General features: G+C 37.1%; 1 protein-coding gene across 3 annotated transcripts in view; it reads right to left on the bottom strand.

Moving 5' to 3' along the window:
* shank2b (SH3 and multiple ankyrin repeat domains 2b) overlaps positions 1-22,446 on the bottom strand; it is a 1,055,424-nt gene that overhangs the window by 500,147 nt on the left and 532,831 nt on the right. For all 3 annotated transcript variants that reach the window (XM_039749058.1, XM_039749068.1, XM_039749076.1), the window contains exon 13: positions 7,383-7,692. In XM_039749058.1, the coding sequence (XP_039604992.1) occupies positions 7,383-7,692 (310 nt within the window). The remainder of the gene's footprint in view (positions 1-7,382; positions 7,693-22,446) is intronic.

The following is a 22,446-nucleotide window of genomic DNA, read 5'->3' on the forward strand; positions in this document are numbered from 1 at the left end:
GGAGCCTGTCCTGGAAGGAGTGAGCGCATGGTAAGAACAAATCCCGGAATGGACATTGGCCAACCACAGGTGCCACTCCTGTAGACAACCTCACTCACACAGGGGCACTATACAGACACAAATTCGCCCAAAACTCTATTATCTGAGGTGTGCAAGAACAAGATAGATAAACACAGGAGGAACATTAAAATATAGAAACAAACCAGATCTGAGGCGGGAATCCAGGATGACAATCATTACAATGTATACAAAACTGTTGGTGTGGATTTAATTAAAGCAGTGGTAAAGAGCTGAAGCTTCAGTTATGGAGAGTTATACATAATCATTTTATTTGGATAATAATCAAAGGCCTTCATCTGTATACCTGTATTCTAACTGTACATCATGAGCTGTGTTTTCTTGTACGCATTTAAGATATCAATGAATTGAATTAAGATATATCTGCTATGCCAGACATTTTTAACTTACTCTTAGGCCTTTTTTATTTTTATGACTGCACAGACTTGTTAATGTTAGTTAGTATCAGTAAAACAACATCATTTTAGCTTGTCCACTGAAAACCACGTAATCTTGTGACGAAATACTTTTAATAGTATCTTATAAATTTACTGAGCAACACAAAATACGGTCTACTGAACCTACAAACTAAAAAAAAAAAACAAACTTAAAAAAAGAGTAATAAAGTGTGACTCATTTGTGAAAAGGTTTGTCATACACAATTAGAATTTGGCCCAGAATTTTAAATCTTCAGGGGTTACAGTCTATTAGTCAATCTACACAATTTAACAATGATTTCATTTGTAGTGTTTACAAATGTCAATAATCCCAAAATTGTAGATGTATCTTAAATATAACAAGGACTGCAAACGGCAAGAGAAGGAAGCAAAATGTTAATAAAGCCCTGTTTTGTTAAGCTTGACTCTTTTACTTTTTCCATGCAACTTTATTTTCTGGAACTGTTGTGAAATCTAACTTGCACACAAATTCTGCTACATCTAACAGAATTGTGTATATTCAGTCACAGGTAAACTGCATGCATTTAAAGAATTAATATACCACTGGGAAAAACCTATCAAGATTATTAATCTGAATTTCATCAAGGAATCTACAGTATATTACAAAATTCTTTGTTTTTAACTGCATTATTTTTTTCATCCCTGGGCCAAAGTTATTGAAAAAGCAGATTAAGCAACTTGTCCAGGGTCACACTGTAAGTTGTATGCAGGGATCACACTAGTGACTAGTAATCCAGATATCCAGTCATTTTTGTTTTTCAGAACAGTGGCACGATGTCCCATTATGCACATTAACAGATTTTAAGCATAAAAATGATGAGAAACCCAAGTTCACAAACTCACTGAAACTGGTGCCACTATTTTTTATGGCCATTTTCTTTCAACCAAATAGAGAGCAACAACAGAAAATATAGGAACACAATTATAAAGGTAAAAACCCATTCACCCCAAAAGAACCCCACCTCACTATTGAGTCAAAGGAAAGATATTGTGGGATAATCAGTCCTCTGAAGAAAAGGAAGGAAATGGAACTATGGTAGTATGTGCAGCTAGGACAATAAAGAGCAGCATTGAAGGAACACTATATCATGGGGTAACAAGAAGCCAGGATGTGAGTGATTGATCTGAAAAAGTCCTGTTTTCCTTTGGTTTGCTATTTTTCAACTTATTTGATGGCAAAAATTGAATGTAAACTAAATTATAAAAGGAAGCTGACCAAACATCCACAGTAATGGGTCCTGTGAAGCTTTCAGCGAGAAGTAAGGAGTAGTCTGGTGCGACAGTGCTGAGACAGGATAATTTATGTTGGGAAGATTAAAGAAGTAGCACAGAATGGTCTAAGACAAAGATAATTTGAGCTAATACGTAAAGAAATAACTGAGGATAGTATACAAACAGTAAGACCAACTAACATAAGACTCAACGGAAAAAACAAGTGACGCAGAGAATGTGGGGAAAAGTAAATAAATATGAAAAGGAGACATATGCCTGAGTGGGTCAGTGGTAACAGTGCAATCCAAAAAGAATTTTAAATTGGGTAGTATCAAACATTAGAGAATACAATATCCAAACAGACAGTGGAAAAATGGTTAGTAGGTAGGGGTGCAGTTAGGGGAAGCAAACATGTCCTGAGTAGTTACCCCATGCAATTGGAGAAACAGGTATGGGAACTTCATCAAACTCGACAAAATGCATTGAAGTCAATGAAGAAGGAGAAACGGAAATACTTTTGAGTGGGTTATAATGGTGCAATGAGTCTTTGACGCACCCCTAAAGGCAAGAGACGCATCTGCCAACTATGCTAGACTGATCACTGTGGCCAGAAATGTGACCAGAGCTGTGAGGCAGCAGTGTTTACCACTGCACCACACTGCCTCAAACAACAAAATAAGTATGTGTGACAAAAATCACAAACAAAATGCATCAAATGGCATGCAATGACTAGCGATAAGTAAAATATATACTGTATATCACTGTGCTCAAAGAGTTCCATACCATGCACTATTGCGCAAATTCAAAATCAATTCCTGTAAAATATGTTTTATATTTTTTTTATGGAAGAAAAAAGTGCAAGGCATCTTCACAGATTCAATGGACATAGCTGGTAAGTCTTTATTGTTTTGATTAATCAGAGCACATGCTTTTCTCTTTTTTCATCCATTAAAAGCAGACACACCTTTCATTATTATTAATATTTTAAAGGGTCTCATGAGTTTTCTGACTCTGGTGTTGAAGGCTTCTTTAAGGATTCTTTTAACTAGGCCACATGCAACATGGCTTATTGCAGATGCATTTGGCCTATGTGCTCTTCCAGTAGATATGTATGCATACTGGCAGACCCAGAGAGAATGCGATGCAAGAAATCAGCATTATACATTCAGGGTTCTGCATGTGATCTGTACTACATAGCTAGCATCAAAGCATTTTTTTGATAATTGCGCATGGGGTGAAAATTTTGCTGGAATACTGAATATCACACATATGTGAAACAGATCGGGCAGTGATGTTAATGTGAGGTGGAGTGCGGTTGCGGTATACAGTCATATGAAAAAGTCTGGGAATTCCACTTAATTCTTTGGATTTTTGTTTATCATTGGCTGAGCTTTCAAAGTAGCCACTTCCTTTTAATCTATGACATGCCTTATGGAAACAGTAGTGTTTCGGCAGTGACATTACATGTATTGGATTAACAGAAAATATGCAATAGATAGATAGATAGATAGATAGATAGATAGATAGATAGATAGATAGATAGATAGATAGATAGATAGATAGATACTTTATTAATCCCAAGGGGAAATTCACATAATCCAGCAGCAGTATACTGATACAAAGAAACAATATTAAATTAAATAGTAATAAAAATGAAAAAAAATTTAAATGAAATTAATGTTCGCATTTACTCCCCCAGGTGGCACGGTGGCGCAGTGGTAGCGCTGCTGCCTCGCAGTTAGGAGACCCGGGTTCGCTTCCCGGGTCCTCCCTGCGTGGAGTTTGCATGTTCTCCACGTGTCTGCGTGGGTTTCCTCCGGGCGCTCCGGTTTCCTCCCACAATCCAAAGACATGCCGGTTAGGTGGATTGGCGATTCTAAATTGGCCCTAGTGTGTGCTTGGTGTGTGGGTGTGTTTGTGTGTGTCCTGCGGTGGGTTGGCACCCTGCCCAGGATTGGTTCCTGCCTTGTGCCCTGTGTTGGCTGGGTTTGGCTCCAGCAGACCCCCGTGACCCTGTATTCGGATTCAGCGGGTTAGAAAATGGATGGATGGATGGATTTACTCCCCCGGGTGGAATTGAAGAGTCACATAGTGTGGGGGAGGAACGATCTCCTCAGTTTGTCAGTGGAGCAGGACAGTGACAAAAGTCTGTCACTGAAGCATAAATTAGGGCACTCCAACAGAGATATTACAGCAATACTTAGTGGCGCCTTCTTTTGCAAATATAACAGTCTCTAGACGCCTCCTATAGCCATACAAAATCTCACCATGTTAAGTGAAATTTGATGGCAGGCCAAGCATGGACAGCCAGCTTCAAATCAACCCATTGAATTTTCGATGATATTAAAGACTGTGACAGCCATTCCAGAAATTGTACTTCTACCTCTGCATGAATGCCTTTGTAGATTTCGAACTGTGTTTTGGGTCAATGTGTAACTTCAACTATGTGACTGATGCTTGACCATTATCCTGAAGAATTTGTTGATATTGGGTTGAATTCATCCAACCCTTGACTTTAACAAGGGCCCCAGTCCCTGAACTAGCCACACAGCCCCACAGTATGATGGAACCTCCACCAAATTGGATAGTAGGTAGCAGGTGTTTTTCTTGGAATGCGGTGTTCTTCTTCCCCCATGCAAAGCGCTTTTTCTTATGACCAGATAACTCAATTTTTGTCTCATCAGTCCAAAGCACTTTGTTCCAAAATGAACCTGGCTTGTCTAAATGAGCATTTGCATACAACAAGCGACTCTATTTGTGGTGTGAGTTCAGAAAGGGCTCCTTTCTCATCACCTTGCCATCCAGATATTCTTTGTGGAAATTGCGTTGAATTGTAGAGCGATGTAAAGATACACGATCTGCAGCAAGATGTTCTTGCAGGTCTTTGGAGGTGATCTGTGGGTTGTCTGTAACCATTCCCACAATCCTGTGCATATGCCGCTCCTGTATTTTTCTTGGCCTGCCAGACCTGGGTTTAACAGCAACAGTGCCTGTGGCCTTCCATTTCCTGATCATAGCCTTCCCCTAAACCATGATACTGAACATTTTGATGCATTCAAATCAGAAAAATTACAAGGGTGCACAAATTTTTGCACAGCCAGTTTTTCACATTTGATTTAATTTCATACAACTAAATACTGCTTCACTAAAAATCTTTGTTCGGAAAACACCTCAGTACTCAGATGTTCCTAAGAAATGAAAGACATACCACTGTTATCTTTTTTGTTGAAAGTAGAGTCAATTATTATGCAGGGTTCCCAAACGTTTTCATACAGTATGACTGCACATACTTGAAAATCTGTACATGGCTGCTACAGCTCTGTGATGCAATGCTGGCCATCTCAAAGCATCATGAGGCACTAGGAAAAAAATGTTTGTCTAATATGGCCATATAGTAAATTTCCATGAAAATATTCAGTGAGCAAGGTTACTGGCAAAAACAGCACATTCACTGTGAAAAAAGCTTTGGCAAATTTTGCTGATTATTATGCTCATTTTAACAGCTACCAAAAAAGCAGATGGAAAATGCTGCAGATTTATAATTCTATTTCTTTAAAAAATAGTGTTTTTAGGTTGTAGGTATACACAAGATAACAAAAATTATAACGAAACAGGCAGTCTGTTCTAGTAGCATATATTGTTTTCACTATTATGTGACCAATTCCTAAATGATCTTCTGGATTTGCGCTATTAGATAGTTTTTGCTCTGAAGTGATTCAGAATGTTAAAAAATAACAAAATACTGTACACAGAAGAGCTCATATAAAGAATAAGGAGCCATTCAGTCACCCCAAAAAACAAGAAAACTGCATTCAATAGAATTAATTATGTGCTTTAATATTCAGGTACCTTTTTGTATATTCAGAAAGAGGACTTAAAAGGAATTAATACCCACAGGGATTTTTCAGAAAAACAGCAAAGCATTTCAGTTGGCAGCTTCCCAGCCGTAAAGATTTTTTTTATATCCCAAGTTCAAGTTTAAAATACAGAGATTAGCAAGTGATTTTGTAACATCAGCCAAAACAGCTTCCACCTCTAACCTACTTCAATCATATCACAGATGTCTATCGAAACAGAAGTGAATACATCAGTCAGTTGGTGTTTAAAAAAATCTATCATATCTGAAGAGCTCCTTGTACAAAACAAAACAGCAGGGCATCCCAACTGAGCATCTACTCAGCAGAAGCACAATCCCTGGCTAAAGAGCAACAGGGAGCAGTCACTTAATGTGAAGCTTTTCATGGTGGTTGGATTATGACGCTATCAGCGATCAATTTCATCGAACTATCAACTTCTGTAAAAGGGCATATGCATAAATAGAAAAAGGTGCTTTCCGTATTCCTTTATTTTATAGTAACATAGTAAAAAGCGAAATATTATTTACTTCATGACGACTATACACATTTCTGCTATTTTGTACTTATTTGCAATGGTAGTGTACCATATCATGATAAAAGCTACATCACATTAATAATTTTTTATGATGAATATCGATCACATTGACTGTGCCTTTTCACCTTATAAAATAAAGACCTTTATATACCGCAATTAAAGAAAAACTTATCCACAAAGTCACTGTTTTCACCCTTTTTGCATGTAAATAAAATCATGCTCTAAAGTACATACATTAAATTTCCGTTAAAACCATGAATAAATGTACTTTACTGTAACAAGCTAGGTAATAAAAGAACAAACACTCCAGCTGGCAGACATTGTTTTAGTCACGTTTTACCCTTTAACATTCAATGGCACTGACCTACAAAGACAGTGAACTTCCACAGATGAGAGGGTGTAGCTAAGCACTGAGTGATCGATGCTATTGGATATTACTCCTTAGCTGTAAAAAATCACTGCTAAATATAGCATTTGGTATGTAAAATACTAAGCTATATCCAGCTATATGGTAAACTGCCCAGGCTGGTAAGGATAATATAGCATAACACACTGGGAGCGATTTAATGACATTTAAGGCTTCAAGGGGCCTGAGCCCATCAAGAGTATGAAACACAAGGCAGAACAACAACAACAACAACAACATTTATTTATATAGCACATTTTCATACACACAGTAGCTCAAAGTGCTTTACATAATAAAGAATAGAAAAATAAAAGACACAATAAGAAAACAAAATAAGTCAACATTAATTAACACAGAATAAGTAAGGTCCAATGGCCAGGGGGGACAGAAAAAACAAAAAAAAAACTCCAGATGGCTGGAGAAAAAAATAAAATCTGTAGGGATTCCAGACCATGAGACCGCCCAGTCCCCCAGAAAGCAACCAAACCATTGCAAGGCTAACTCATGCACACAGACACAATGTGTCAGTGGTCAATTATGTAGGAAAAAACCTGGAGAACTTGGACAAAAAATAAATGCAAACATGGATAGAACATGCAAGGGCTACATGTAGGATCTGTAAGGAGCTACTGTGGCGCCTTGGTGGGGTTTTAAAATAACACATTAAGTATAAATAATATTTACCAAACATAACTGGATGAGAATTTCTTTACTGAAGCACATCCTACTCAGAAGCATCATATGCTTGTCACCAGGCTTTTTAGATTTGTAAGCATGAACTTTTAAAAACATAGTATGTTACTAAAAAACAACTAAAATATCCTCCATTTTCTATTAAGGATATACAGCAATCTTACCTTATTTGCCTGTGGGGCTGCCTCTTGACCTCTTCTCCCAGTCGGTTTAATGAAGGCGAGCGGCTGCGAGGACCACGGGCGCCACTCCCGACTGTCTTTACTGTGCCATTGGGGTTGTTCTGCATCTGCTGAAGCAATTGTGGTGAAAGGCTGCGGTGTGAAGATGCAGAGGAAGAGGCCGACCAGTCCGGGAGGTTGTTGATATTCAGGTTGTTGTCACTATTGGAACGCAGTAAGACTCGGGGGGTAGCAAGAGTATTCTGGGGTCCCCTTCGTCGATTAGAATAAGTGGGTGCCTCCCGAAAAGGCACTGCAGGGAAAAAATAAAAACAAAGAAAATTAAGTTTTTCATCATTCTTGAGATTCTGGAATTACTGTGAATTTCTAACCAAGAGTCTATACAGACAAGGTAAGATATTCATTTTTAAAATGTTATGAAAACCCAAACTGTAGGCTACCAAGAGAAGGACATTTAGTGCATATGTCTATTTGAATTTCTAAAGGAACATACTGTATGCCATACTGAATTTCTAAACATCTAAAAAAAGAAATTAAAATGTAACAATGTTTCCATTTTTATAAATATGTAAATATATTGCTAACAATAAATATACAAATTAAAATATGCTTATTATATGTGAATAACCAGACAGAGAAAAGGAGATTATGATGTAAAATACAAAATAAAACCATGCATAAAAATATGATCCCATTTATCACTTGGTAAATGCTATATTCAACATAACATATTGACTTTATCATAATGAACAAATAAACTATTCATAATACATATAAAATGTACTTTAGTGTTATACAGGCAGTTTTTCAAAAATGCACACACAGTAAATACAGTAACCAATCTTAACACTAGAATTACCAGAGTCTACGAAAAAACTCGTAGATCCGTCCCACCTTAAATCGCTTCTTAAAACCATTCTCACCTCTCCTCCAGCCTTCTTTATCCTGTAAATGTGGCGATAAAAACAAACTACAAGCAGCTGGCTATTCCATCACCCCACCGACTATAACAACAACAACATTTATTTATATAGCACATTTTCATACAAAAAGTAGCTCAAAGTGCTTTACATAATGAAGAAAAGAAAAATAAAAGACAAAATAAGAAAGTAAAATAAGACATTAGTTAACATAGAAAAGGAGTAAGGTCTGTTGGCCAGGGTGGACAGAAAAACCAAAAAAAACTCCAGACGGCTGGAGAAAAAAATAAAATCTGTAGGGATTCCAGACCATGAGACCGCCCTGTCCCCCAGAAAGCAACCAAACCATTGCAAGGCTAACTCATGCACACAGACACAATGTGTCAGTGGTCAATTATGTAGGAAAAAACCTGGAGAACTTGGACAAAAAAAAAATCCAAACATGGATAGAACATGCAAGGGCTACATGTAGGATATGCAGGGGTTCCAGTCCCCGGGACCGCCCGGTCCCCTCTGGGCATTCTACCTAACATAAATGAAATAGTCCTCTTTGTAGTTAGGGTTCTCACGGAGTCACTTGATGTTGATAGTCATGTAGACTTCTGGCTTTTAATCCATCCATCATTGTTGGAGCATCACAGTGCTTTGAGTAGATGGTGGTGGCGCAAGCCACCACCAAAAGGATACCGGAAAAGGAAACAGAAGAGAGAGTAGGGGTTAGTACAGATTTTAGAACATGCATGAACTTCTCCCAGCTCATGCCTCGATTGATTATCTGGGAGTGAAGTGGAGTTTTAGAGGGGAAATAATAGATCGTTATTTGGAACACACGCATTTCATGTGTGTTCCGTTTCTACAGTAATCTGTGTAAACACATTGTTAAAACAGAAACTTTTTTATATTTTAGTAATAAATGTTACAAAATGTAGGCATAAAGTATAAAATGTGTGAAGCCTGAAGGCCAAAGATCAAATAAACACTATCATAAAAGGTTCAAGAATGTTAGAACAGCTTCTGTGGTGTACTGGTAAGATTTTGTCACTTAAAGCGCAGCAGACTTGCTGTACCTCAAGAGACCCGAGTTCAATTCCCTGCTAGGGAGAAATTTATTTATTTTTTTTAACCTTTGCCGCTCTGGCTGCCTGAACTCCCTGTTTATCTATATAGTAATAACAGTAATTTTATTATTATATAGGAGCTTCCCTGTCTGCCTATCATATAGTGCCTTTCCTTCCTATCTATCTATATATCTATCTCCTTAGCTGTTTATTTATATATCTAGTGCCTTCTCTGCCTGTCTGTCTGTCTGATTGCATATAGCGCTGAACTTACTGCTCTGTACTATTCTGTCCTCTGCATGTCCTGAAGTACAAAAGAAACACCACCTTACAGCAACATGTGCGAACTGGCAAGATCAATAAAAAAAACATGCGGTCACCAATTACAAACCACAAGATGAATGAAAGAGACAATATATGTGAAAACATCATCGCAACTAATTCAATATTATTTGAAAACGAACAGCGTCAGATCAGCTTTGAATATGCGCCCGATCTGATGCTGTTCGTTTTCAAATAATATTGCATGCCCTGTACGTTGAAACTGCTGCACTGAATAAGCTGACGCCTTCTGTAACAGCGTCAGTGTGTATTCAAACCCGGTCTGACGCTGTTCATTTTCAAATAATATTGCATGTACTGTACTATTTTAGAATAAAAACATACATTTGATTTCAGTCAGTCTGTAAAAGCCAGTGTAAATGCATGATAATTGTAAAGGTTAGCTTTTTTTTTTTAAATTCAATTCCATTCTCTCAGTCGCGTTCACGATCCCCCCTCCCCATCTGACACTGCTGTCTTCACATAAAGACACGTTATAGCTCGAATGTAATTTATGTAGGGAAGAAAGTACAGTGTCATGTGCTCACTCAGTGTAATAGGAACCATAGCACAGAGAGATGTGTACACTGCAACAAGTACACATGTCGTAAATGTAGGAAGGGTGTGTGGGAACTGTTAATATTTGAATGTGATGATTTTATATAGCACGTATCGGAAATCAGCAGTTCTTAGCATTGCAACACGCAAGCTGTCCTATCAACCGCCTGCTGTAACTTGCTTTGTTTTTTCTAGTCTTGAATAAAAGTGCACTTGTTTTGTTATACTTGTACACCAACATATGTTCCTGTGTTTGAGTGACACGGGCATGCTCAAAAAATAGACGTGTAATGCCACGAAAAGTGCACGCAAGCACTTCAGTTTGCAAGCTTTGGTACGAGAATGCAGTCACAAGTATGCTGCAGAGCTACAGCGCATCTTTATGTGAAAACAGCAGTGTCAGATGGGGGAGGGGGGGGTGTAGGGAAGGATCCTGAACACGACTAAGAGAATGAAAAGTGAATAAAAAAAAAACAAGGCTAACCTTTACAAGCATCATAAATTACACTGGCTGTTACACACTGAAATCAAATGTATGTTTTTATTCTAAAATAGTAAGAATAAGAGCAGTTTACTTCTCAAAATTGAGTCATGCAGGATCGAACTCATGACCTTTTGATTACCAGTCAGCAGCTGATACCATTACGCTACCGTGGCAGTTGTAGTAAGCATGTGTCAATGTGGCATGCTAAGGCGGCTTTTTTTCTGCAGTTATATTTTTGAATAAAAGCATACTTGACCTGTTATATTTGTACCTTTTGTGAAAGTGTTTCTTTGATATTTGGACTTCAGTCTTCATACATTATATAGTTTATGCCTACATTTTGTAATTTACTACTACAATATGAAAAACGTTTCTGTTTTAAAAATGTGTTTACACGGATTACTGTAGAAAAGGAATACATGTGAAATGTGTGTATTCCAAATAACGATCTATTATTTTCACTCTAAAACTCCACTTCACGCCCAGATAAACAATCAAGGCATCAGCTGGGAGACGTTTGTGCACGTTCTAAGTCGGTGGGGGGATGGAATAGCCGGCTACTTGGAGTTTTTCTTTATCAGCACATTTAGATTACAAGAGACGCTGGCGGAGAGGTGAGAACGGTTTTAAGAAGCGATTTAAGATGGGACGGATCTATGAGTTTTTTCGTAGGCTCTGGTAATTCTAGTGTTAAACCAGCTCTAACCAGTTCTGGGTTGCAGTATTGTAAAGCCTTTCATGGCAGCATTAGGAGCAAACCAGGAACCTTGGTAGTGGGGGGTTAGTTCATTCTAAGGCCCAATCAAGCACACAGCTAACAATAACACATATCTGTAGATATGAGGAGAATACGGGAACTGCACAAAGACAGTGGTCAGGTGCAGGATCTGTGAGTCAGCAGCACTACAAACTGGACCTCCATGCCACAAATAAACTTTACTGATTATGTAAATCTCAGCAATACTAAAATCTCCAAGTATGAAATCTTGTATTTTTCTGCATTATGTAATAAGTAATAAACATTTTAATAAAGAAATAATCCCCACTGCATAACATCTAATCCAGTGTAACTTCAAACAGAAAACAGAAGGCTGAAGCAAGACAGGCTAAGTTTACTCAGGGGCCCATAAAGGTTTGGTCTCTTTATGAATACATTAATAAATATCCCTAATTAAAATATACAGTATAAACATGTAGCGGTACTCTGCAATCCATTTGCATATATGGTTTTTAAAAGATGATAAAATAAACAAGTTACACTTAGTTAAAAGAAAAAAAGTGACAGAAAATTAAACCAAGATATTGAGAAGCCAGAGTCAGGGAAAACATAATACAAAGTTGACTATACAAAGACTAGCTAGGAAAGTGAGGGATGATGATGATTTATGCACAGAGCCTTTGCCAGTGTCCTTTGCCAGTGTCCTTCATAAGCAACCACCCATATATATATATATATATATATATATATATATATATATATATATATATATATATATATATATATATATATATATAATATATAACATCAAGTAAGACCATTTTACAAATGACAAGATGATAAAAGATCTATAAAAGGGAAACCATAGACATTGTGGAGCCTCTGACTCTCAAACAAGCATATGCTAGAGCTCAAATATGCAGTTTCAACTGTATGACAGATGCAATGCCAGCTGCTTCTGTGTGTCTTCTTTACTCAGCTTCCTATTGTGTTTTAGCTTGGAAATAATATGAACGGGAAAACATTTTTCAAGTTAATAATAGATAAATTGTTTTGACATGACTATAGTGTACTTTACAGATGTGGCAACAGAATTAAAATATTCATCTCTTTCAGAAGTCAACAAAGCAACAAATAACTTGGCTTTCAACACCCAAGTAATTTTATGAGTCTTGAAACATTGAATACTTTATGAATAAATTAGAAATAAAAAAATACATAAACTCCAGGAGGTAAACATGGGGAGCTCCCTGGTCTGAATTGGAAAAAAATATATAATGTAGGCTGATATACATGTACAGGAAGTCCTCGGATTACAACGTTTTCGAGTTTACAATGTTCACTCCATTAAAAACTTTAAAAAATTGAGACATGAGTTTTTTTGGCTTACACCATTAGCGTCGTACTTACAGACTACGTGGGCGAACTAGTCTGATTGCACGCAGCTGAAGAATAGGCAGTAACGCAGCGTATGAGTGAGGGAGTTGGCGAACTAGTTTTGTTGCGTGCAGCAGAAGTGTTCTGTTTGTGTGGCTTTGTTTGGTGACTTTGTGGCCCTTATCATGGCTCCTAAATGAAAGTCAGAGTCTTCAGATGGTAGTGCTTCAAAGAAGAGGAAAGCCATCACGATGGAAGTGAAATTAGACATTTTAAAGAGATCAGAATTAAGGTAAGGAATTTTTTTACACTAATTTTTTGTCATTTTTTCTGTTACTACAGTGCAGTGTACAGTACAGTATATTTATGCCCTTTTCCTTTTTCTGTGACTTAGTTGTGTTTTTATGTTCTAGATTATGATTTTGCAAATGTGTTAGGATAGATAAGTGACTTAGGCTAGGGTGTTTTTTGACTTACGCCAAAATTTGGGTTACACCACTGTTGTAGGAATGGAACTGTCATAACCCGAGGATCCCCTATATAATGAATTTGGAAAACAGATTCCCAAAGTATGAGTTTAGGAATCTGATTCACATAATTCTGATTACGAATGACAAAATAAAATATACAACTATATCTTGAACATTTTACCACTCTGAAACATAGCAGCTCTTAGTAAGTGACTAAACGATTGCTTTGAGTTTTATTTAATCATTTAATTTATTTTTTTTACATATTAAGCACTGTTTGTCATTTTATTATACATAATTAAAATATCCTGCACATGAAAGAGCTTTAGGGTCTCAATAACCATGTGAGAAAAAAGCAAAAGTATACCTTTTACACATTTTATTCAATACATTTTAGGGTTAATAGTGACAAATTTAAAATGTTAAGATATATATATAAGTGTAAATAGCATACATATTTAATATTACACTTTAGATTATTGTACATAAAAGGCTGTGTCCCAACATGACCCTAAATTGTATTAAACATTTTCTAACCCACTTAATCGCAACCTGGGTTACAGGTGAGGGCTGGAGCCTAGTTGGACCAACTAGCATAGGTCAGAAGGCAGAAACAATCCCAGGGTGCCATCCATTGCAGGATGAACACACACACACCAACTATGGTCAATTAAGCAAGGCCAATTCACCTAACCTGCTACCTTTGGACAGTGGGAGGAAACCAGAGCACCAGGAAGAATCCTACACACACACATATGTAAAACCTGCAAACTATAAGACCCAAGACATTAACCCAGGTCTCCTTACAGCGACTCAGCAGTGCTACCACTGCACCACCTTTAAAACAGATTTGAAAATTAATACACCTTACACTTTAAGTATTTATGTATTGTTTAACTCATGTTAAATAAAAGCAAATTTTAAATTGTTGCCAAGGACCATGGAAAACAACAAAATAAAAAATAGAATAAAATAGGAATACCTTGAATAAAAGTAAAAGAAGCACAAAATTAATAACATAATTGTAACAAAAATAACACACACACACATATATATACATATACATATACAGTATATATATATATATATATATATACACACACACACACACATATATATATATATAGTGTATATATCTGACAGTATCCAGAGAGAATTTACAACCTCTAAACAAATAACTTAAGACAATATTTTGTCAGCCGCTGGCAGAAGCAAAGTGCATAACCACATATTATGACCTCAAAAAAAATGCAAAAGTAACAACAAAAAAAAATCTAATTTGATTAAGTTTACATAAAATCATTTGTAATAACATTTGTTTGGTAAATCCACTTTAGTATGGAGTTACCTGTAGGCAGAGCTGATACAATAACCACAAGCAAGGAGCTGACCTGGACAGGATGTCAGTCTAAACAGCCAAGCACATATTCGTACTTGGCCATAACTGGCTAATATAGTCCCACTTAACAAAAACACACAGAAACAAATATCCATTCAGACAGTTCCTTCCCAAGGCAAGCTACTCTAACGTTCCAGAACTAGAGTACTACTGTTTACACCCTTTTTTTTATTTTTTAAATAGTTGAAGCACAGGAAGGTTATGCAACTTGTTCAGGTTCACATAGTGAGCTGGAGGCAGGGGCCAAACCAGTAACAACAAGGCCAATGCTTTAACCCAAAAGCTAGCATGTGTTTGTGCTGTGAAAAGAAACCAGAATGACCAGAGAAGAAACAAACAAACAGGAGGAAACCTTTCAAACTTCTTAACAGAAGGCACACCAACAAATTAGCACTTCTTAGTTGGATGATGATGCAACTAATGACCAATCTATGTATCTGCACACTAAAATTAACAGCGTTTCTTTTTTTAGTTTCTTTTATATATGTGCGTGTGCTTTTTTCCATTTATGAACGTCAGCAAAATAGGTGGGAGTCATTTCTCAGTGGTAAAGCAAATAATCAATGTATTTTCAGCCTTTCCTTAGGATGACATATCACCCTATATGTCATGCAAAACACTTATTAAGGCAGTCCAAAAATCTGTATCATTAGCCTTAATCCTGAGCAAAAACAAAACCATCAAAATTGAAAGAAGACCCTTGTTGTTTTTCAGAAATTATGACAAAACCAATCAGTAGTGTCCTGATTTTGTATTTCTGTAAAAAATGCTTGTGTTTCAAGAGAATCACAGCAAAACAATAAAGAGAAATGAAGAACAGTTATCATTCAAAATGAAATAAATAAACAAAGTGAAAAGGCAGAGCTAGTAGTTTCGTGGGATCTTTAAGAACACATATCGCGCGCCCTCCCACCTGCCAAGCTTTCAGTCAGACTATTCTCATTCACAAAATATTCTTGCCTCTTACCTTCTTTCTTTGTTAAGGCATTCAGCAAAGACTTCATTTTCCCCCCTCCTGCCTTACTTTCACTCCAATTCCCTCATTATAATACCTTGGTAAAAATAGAACTACAGTATAAATTTAAAAATTGCATAAAAGTAAATAAATATACAAGAAAAGAACAAATAATAATAATAAAAAAACAACAAAAAATCTTTTTATTCTGCATGTAACCAAACACACACAGCAGGCAAGTTCCCAGGCATGCAGTGATAGTGAGCATCGAGCATACAGTTCCTAATGCTACAGTGACAGCCCACCCTACATAATGTTGTCTGTCAGCTGAGAGCTGACTGCGAGCGAGGACTGGAGCTCTCCAGCACAACTATTCGACCCCCCCTCCCTTTTTTTTTCTTTTATTAGTCATGCAAAATCTTGCTACCAGATTCTTTTTCTATAATCTTCTCTGCTTTTACAACCACCACAGTTATGAAGAGAAATGCTTGTGTAGCACAGAAAAATAAACTAGCACTGGAAATTACTCAGGCAGATTTATTTCACTTTATTTTATATTGTTCTGAAGTGAAATTGATGCACAATCTCAAGATTTCTTCATAATATGAAACCAGCATAACTGGCACAAATCTCGTTGGATGTCTTGAAGTCTTTTCCTTCCCTGTTTGATGAATTCAATCAAACCTGTTTAAAAAAATACACTTTCTAGAACCAGTCTCTTGACGCCTTGAATCTTGTTTATAGGAAGTGACTGTATGTATTTACTTAAAACGATGACCTATTATTTCCTTTCTTTACAGATTTTTAACTCTTCCCAGTAAGCTGAAACATACTCAATGATTCCCTTGTTGCCTAGCAACAACAAAAGCTGTCCAAATTTGTCTTTGCAGGATGCCTTATAGAGCTATTTAGGTGGCTGAGAAAGGCATTGTGCTCTTCTTTTCAGCCTTAAACAATAATCTTTTGTTGATTCAGTTGATATGTATTTAACTCTAAAGTACTGGGGAATGAACCCAAATGACTTGACTTTGTGTGTCATTCTTTCAGTGCAGGTCTTGTCAAAGCTACAGAAAGGAAAAGAATGATTGTAGGCAGGCTCCCAAAAATAGGAAATGTGTGAACACTTTTAGAGAAAATGTATTCTCACAGTTCAAACATTTCCCAATATGCTGCACAGTTTTCATTGGTCTGACAGTGATAGCTGACAAAAAGATACAGGAACAAACCAATGAAAAGCACATATACTTTTGTAAAATAATAATAATATGAACTGTAAACAGCAAGGGACTGTAATACTTTAGCATCAACCCACCTATTTCATAAACCAGCCTAGAATTTAATTTAAATTTTTCGTTTGAAAAAGCTGAAGAATGTAGTCGAATATGCTGTTTTTAGAGATGGCACAGCAATGACGGTGGAGCAGAGTGAGTTAGGAGAGGTAATCTTCTTGAAGTGATCATGGTCAGGCACTTGGCTGTTGCAAAGAGGCAGCTACAAAAATACACACTGTTGGGGGAACTGACAAATTGGTCTTCTGCAGATTCGGCTCACACCTCGATGAAACAGCCTAATCTAACACTCAGCACAGAGAAGGAATGTGTAGTTTTCCCCAGGACTGAGTAGTGCTCTTCCAGTATGGTTGAAAATACAGACTTTGATGCCTATGCTTCAAGTGAGCTAGGGGGAAACTGGCAATTTTATTTTTTGTGGCTGTTTCAAAAAGTGTGGAAAGATATGTTACCTGTGTCAGCATTAACTACTTTAACCAATGCAGATGCTAAAAGGATTAGCTACTGAGCTAATACATTCTTAAAATGCATCGTCAAAAGCTAGAAAACAATGTCTGTTAAAATTATGTAATTTATTTATGCTTTCGGAAGACTAGTTGTTGTGATGTAAGATTTTGCATATAACTTGATAAATGTTTTGTATGTCTTTATTTGTAATTTAGGCAAAGCAATGTAATTTAGTGTTACTTTGGTGAGAGGCATTTGTGTTTGCCCCCCCGTTTATGACTAAGTCTCTTTGTAATTTTACGACAGGATTTGGGGGATGTGTCTTAAACCAGTTTGATGAGTATTTCTCTGCTAAAGTCTTTCAACACCCGCAAGGAAGCCAGATTACATTAACATATGGTTTGGGGGCAGGTGTTAAGATGTTTTATTTCCGCCATTGGTCTGAGGTATGGCTGTTTTGAATTGGCTTGTCTCAGAGGCCTTTAAATTCCATGATGTCCTATTGGCTGTAGGTTGGACAGAAAACCCATAAATTTGCTTGCTTTATCTCACTCTCTCTCTCTTACTAACATGTGAAAAGAAGCTCTCTCTTGCTAACCTGTGATGATGAAGACAACACAATGAAGAGCACAGCTCAGCAGCCATATTGACCAGGCTTAAGGCCTGTTCTGAAGAAAGCTGAGTACCAATGATGCCTTAACTAGAGACATTAAGTAATTACAAGTCTGTGTGCCACCTGAACTACACAGCAACATTCAATCAGATTGTATGGTTGTCAATATTCAAATGTACTTTGCATATTGTTATTATTTATGAATATTATCAGTAATACATTATTTTATGTGTAACTTAACTCCTGCTTGTCTTTTTACTACATCTAATTGCCTGGGGTTATAGATATAGAAGGGAAGGTGGGGATAAGTTATATACAGTAATACCTTATAAACAGTGGCAAGTCTGTGAGATTAGGCATTCTAAGGCTACATATTAATAATACAATAGGGGAAAGTTGAGCAATATATATTACTCTACCAAGATAAAACACTAATTTACAGAGAACTGTGTAAAGATCACAATTTTTAAGATTTTGATTAATGAATTAAGTATAAAATAACATATTTTCTGTATATACTTATGCTGAAATTGTGATTTTTCAAAATCTTTATTATGTGGAATTTCTTTTGATATGAACTTTATCACACATTACATTCATTTTTTCATTACATAGAATTATTCTTCTTGTCTGCAGCTGTGCAAATTTTGCTTCTCCAAATAAGCACATTTCCATTCTAAAAAGGCACAGGTTATTCACAGTTCAAATGTTTGAATTGAGCAAAATATTTGTAATGCTCAGAAAAGAAATGAGACTTATGTGTCAGCACAGAGGTAAATAAAAGGACACCAGGTTGAGGTGTAGGTAGGCTCCCTAAGGCACTAGAGTTTACTATTGAATCAAGCAATGCGTCTAAACGAACAGGTCCACTATCTGGGCCAAATTCTGTGTAGTAATGGATGATCGCTCAGTCACAACGTATTACACACTTTTAATTAGAAATTTGACATGATAATTTTCCTGGAACCCCTCCTATTCCTCTTTTGCACTCTAGATAACAAATCTAAACAATCTCAGTCTTAGCATACATTCACTTCACAAATTATTAGGAACACCTGCAAACCTGCTTATCCATGCAATTATGTAGTCTGCCAATAAATAAAATCAAGCAAATACCAGTCAGAAGCTTCAGTTAATGTTCACATCAAACACCAGAATAGAGAAAACAATATGATCCCAGTTTTTTAGAGCATTACATCATTTTTAGTGCCAGAGAGGCTGGTCTGAGTATTTCTGTAACTGATGTGATTTTGGCATCCTCAAAGACATCCTTGTTAGGTTAATTGTCTATTTTAAACCGGTTTTGTGTGTGTGGGTGAGTGGCACCATGATGCTGTACTGAACAGGTTTGTGAATGCATGTTCAGGAATCTTCTAAAATAGACAATACTGTCTCAGGATGAGGGGGGGCACTAAAGCTTTTTCCTTTTTGCCTACTGCTTCAAAGTGCAAGCTGCAGAAAATGATTAGCTACTGCCCTGACTCCTGACCTAAGCCCCACCTATTCTGGGAGTGGATTATACATTTAGCCAGAAGAAGGTCATCCCTTTCAGATAGCTTCATAGGAGAACCTTGACTCAAAAGAGCAATGTTCACTTTGGCAGTATAGCCACTTCCTTTTTTGGGATCACACACTTTAATTTTCAAAGTCCTTTTTGTGTTCATTAAACAAGGATCACCTGGCTGGTGCCCCAACCATTGCTTTGGTGTCTGCTACAATTCTGTGGCCGTTCACAGCTAGCATGTACAAAATTAAAGAGTTTCTGACTTGCATCTTACACACAATTATATTGTGAATGACAGTTCATAAAAAAAATTGTGAAGTTTTTATTTTTTGTTAAGTGAATAGTGGAGTTAGTTTGATGGAATGGAGCTGCACTTTCTGCTCCCAGCCTTGTAGTGGAATGAGAAACTGTCTTTGAAGTGTTGCTAGTTTTTTTTTTTTTTATTACAACAGCATCAATTATGTATACAAACATAAGTACTGCAGTTGTTGATCATATCAACGGCATTAAGAACAAAGCAGGAAAAAATCCCAGACCGGGCCTTAATCTGTCATAGACAAGTATGCTCACCTGAAACCTGACTTTTCAGTCTCTTTATTCCAGTGAAAACACATTGCTAGAGAGACAGAGACAAAGCCATATGCTTCCCAAAGGATTATAAGGCAGGAGAAATAAACGTGCAATTACTTTATTTACTTTCTGCTTGTAGCACCGCCCCGGGCCACTGATGCAATTTAGATATTGTCTATGTTCCGGCTCTGGATTACATGTATCTTAATGTACATGTATGAATGATTCCACTGGAAAACATGCATAGTGTATGTCTATATTATAGGACACATGGCAGGAGTAATACCTGGAACGTGCGCCAGTGTATATAAATTAAATCTTGCCTTGTATCAAAAGTTTATCTGCAAAATTAAACTGATTTTTAAACTCTATAGATTTCTGTTTCTGTACTGCCCACAACTTCCAGCTGAATTTCTTTCAAGTAGTTCTTATTCTTGAGGGAAAAGTACATGCACAGGTTAGGCAATACAGCAAATAATGAAATTATATTTGATACACTGATAAAGCCCAATAGGGTTCACTCAGCAATGCTGTGCAATGTGCACAGCTTAGTACTGTTTGTTGAGTATTTGCATTTAATATTTCTGACTCTGCTTCTAGTGTATGATTGGCCTTGCTATTAAAATAACCAATCAGGTATGTGCATAAATTCTCGTTTGTAGAACAGATATCTGTAAAAAGAGTACCCATGTATTTTTTTGTTTGGAGACGTTTTGGTTTCAAAAAGTTGGATGAGCAACAAAGCATAGCCATATGATTGACATATAGAACTTTATGTCTACAAATGATTTCTACCAAAGCTAGCAGAACTACAAATCTCTCTCACATCTCAAACAATGACACGTAGAGGGCATGATTCAAACTCTGTACTGCACATTTTTACTCTTGTGCTTCTTAAAATAAGCTACATGAGCAGCTTCATATTTTTCGTTGAGTACCTTACATGGTTCTAAGTTAGACTTAATTGTATGGAATGTTATCTGCTTCAAATTAAAAATCAATAATATATATACAGTATGTAGATGTTTTCATTGGTTTTCGAAGTTGAAGTCCTCCCTGAACGGTGTTCATCTTCGACGTGTTTTCTGCCTTCCAAAAATGATTTGTGCCAGCAAAAAACTTGAGCTCGGGATAAAGAATGTTCCCCATAGGCCTGTTTTAACTTTTCAAACGTCACACTTGCCATTTAATGGCACAACGTTGCTCCAAATTCCGCTGTTCCATTTTGCGTGACGCACAACCAAAAACACAACTTCGCTAATAGCAGTCACAAAAATCACGTAGTTAACGGAAGGAGTTGAAACTCGCACTGAGCTATGGGAGGGTACTGATACACGTTCTCTATCAAGGACAACAGCGCAGCGTTGCCAGATCGGTTGCAGTGTTGCCAGTCTCATTACTTTTCTGCCACACCTCGTATATATATATACACATATACAGGTAAAGAAACTCCCAGGGACCTAAAAAATATTTTGTTGTAACGAAAATTCTGTAGTGATGAGATTCTTTATTTGTCACTATAGTGCTTTCTTTAACTTACATCCAGGCGTTTGTACTCATTTCAATAGCTTCTTTCGCGTTAATTTTAACCTCCTTCTGTCTTCTGTTATGCTGATGAGAATTTTTCTCAGCATTTCCTTGTGAAAATACACTTTCAGGGTACGAATGATGTCCAAATCCAATGGCTGAAGCACTGCTGTGCAATTGGGTGGGAGGAATTCAATGCGAACATTATCTAAATGTGGAAGCATGTTGTGGGCAGCACAGTTATCAATCAGAAGCCGAATCATCCTTTTCTTCTTCATATTGTGAGGTTTCCGAACTCTTTTGGGATCACCCCCACTCCCCACCCAACTGGGCAACACGCTGATGAAAGTCCCGAAGCACACACCGTTGCATTGAAGCGCCACAGAACAAAATCATAAAATACAGTGGTTGCACTATATGTCGCTGTCTTGCACCCCAAAACACGTGGCTGAGTCTCAGTACCTTGGCAAAACCAGCTTTATTCAGCTTGAATCAGGAACAGCACAGTTATGTATTGTAATTTGATCTGCCACTCTCCTATACTCAGACACAGCAGTCAGGCAGGGTTGTGGCCAGATTAGTGGCCAAGTAATACTGTTCCCTGCATTTACAATGTTCCTTGCATCACCCATTGAGATCTTTTCTGTTTGCTTTGGTGGCGAGCCGGTGGTAATGGATAAACAGTCTTTCACAGACATGGTGATCACACTTTGGGACACTCTTCGGCATGTTGTCCAGTTTGGGGAGGTCCCAAGAGAGTTTAGAAATCTCACATTTTCTTGAATGAGTGCCACATTAATAGGAATGTTTCTCGAATGAGCATCATTGAACCAATA

The sequence above is a fragment of the Polypterus senegalus genome, chromosome 1, assembly GCF_016835505.1.
Source record: "Polypterus senegalus isolate Bchr_013 chromosome 1, ASM1683550v1, whole genome shotgun sequence".
Taxonomy (NCBI): Eukaryota; Metazoa; Chordata; class Cladistia; order Polypteriformes; family Polypteridae; genus Polypterus; species Polypterus senegalus.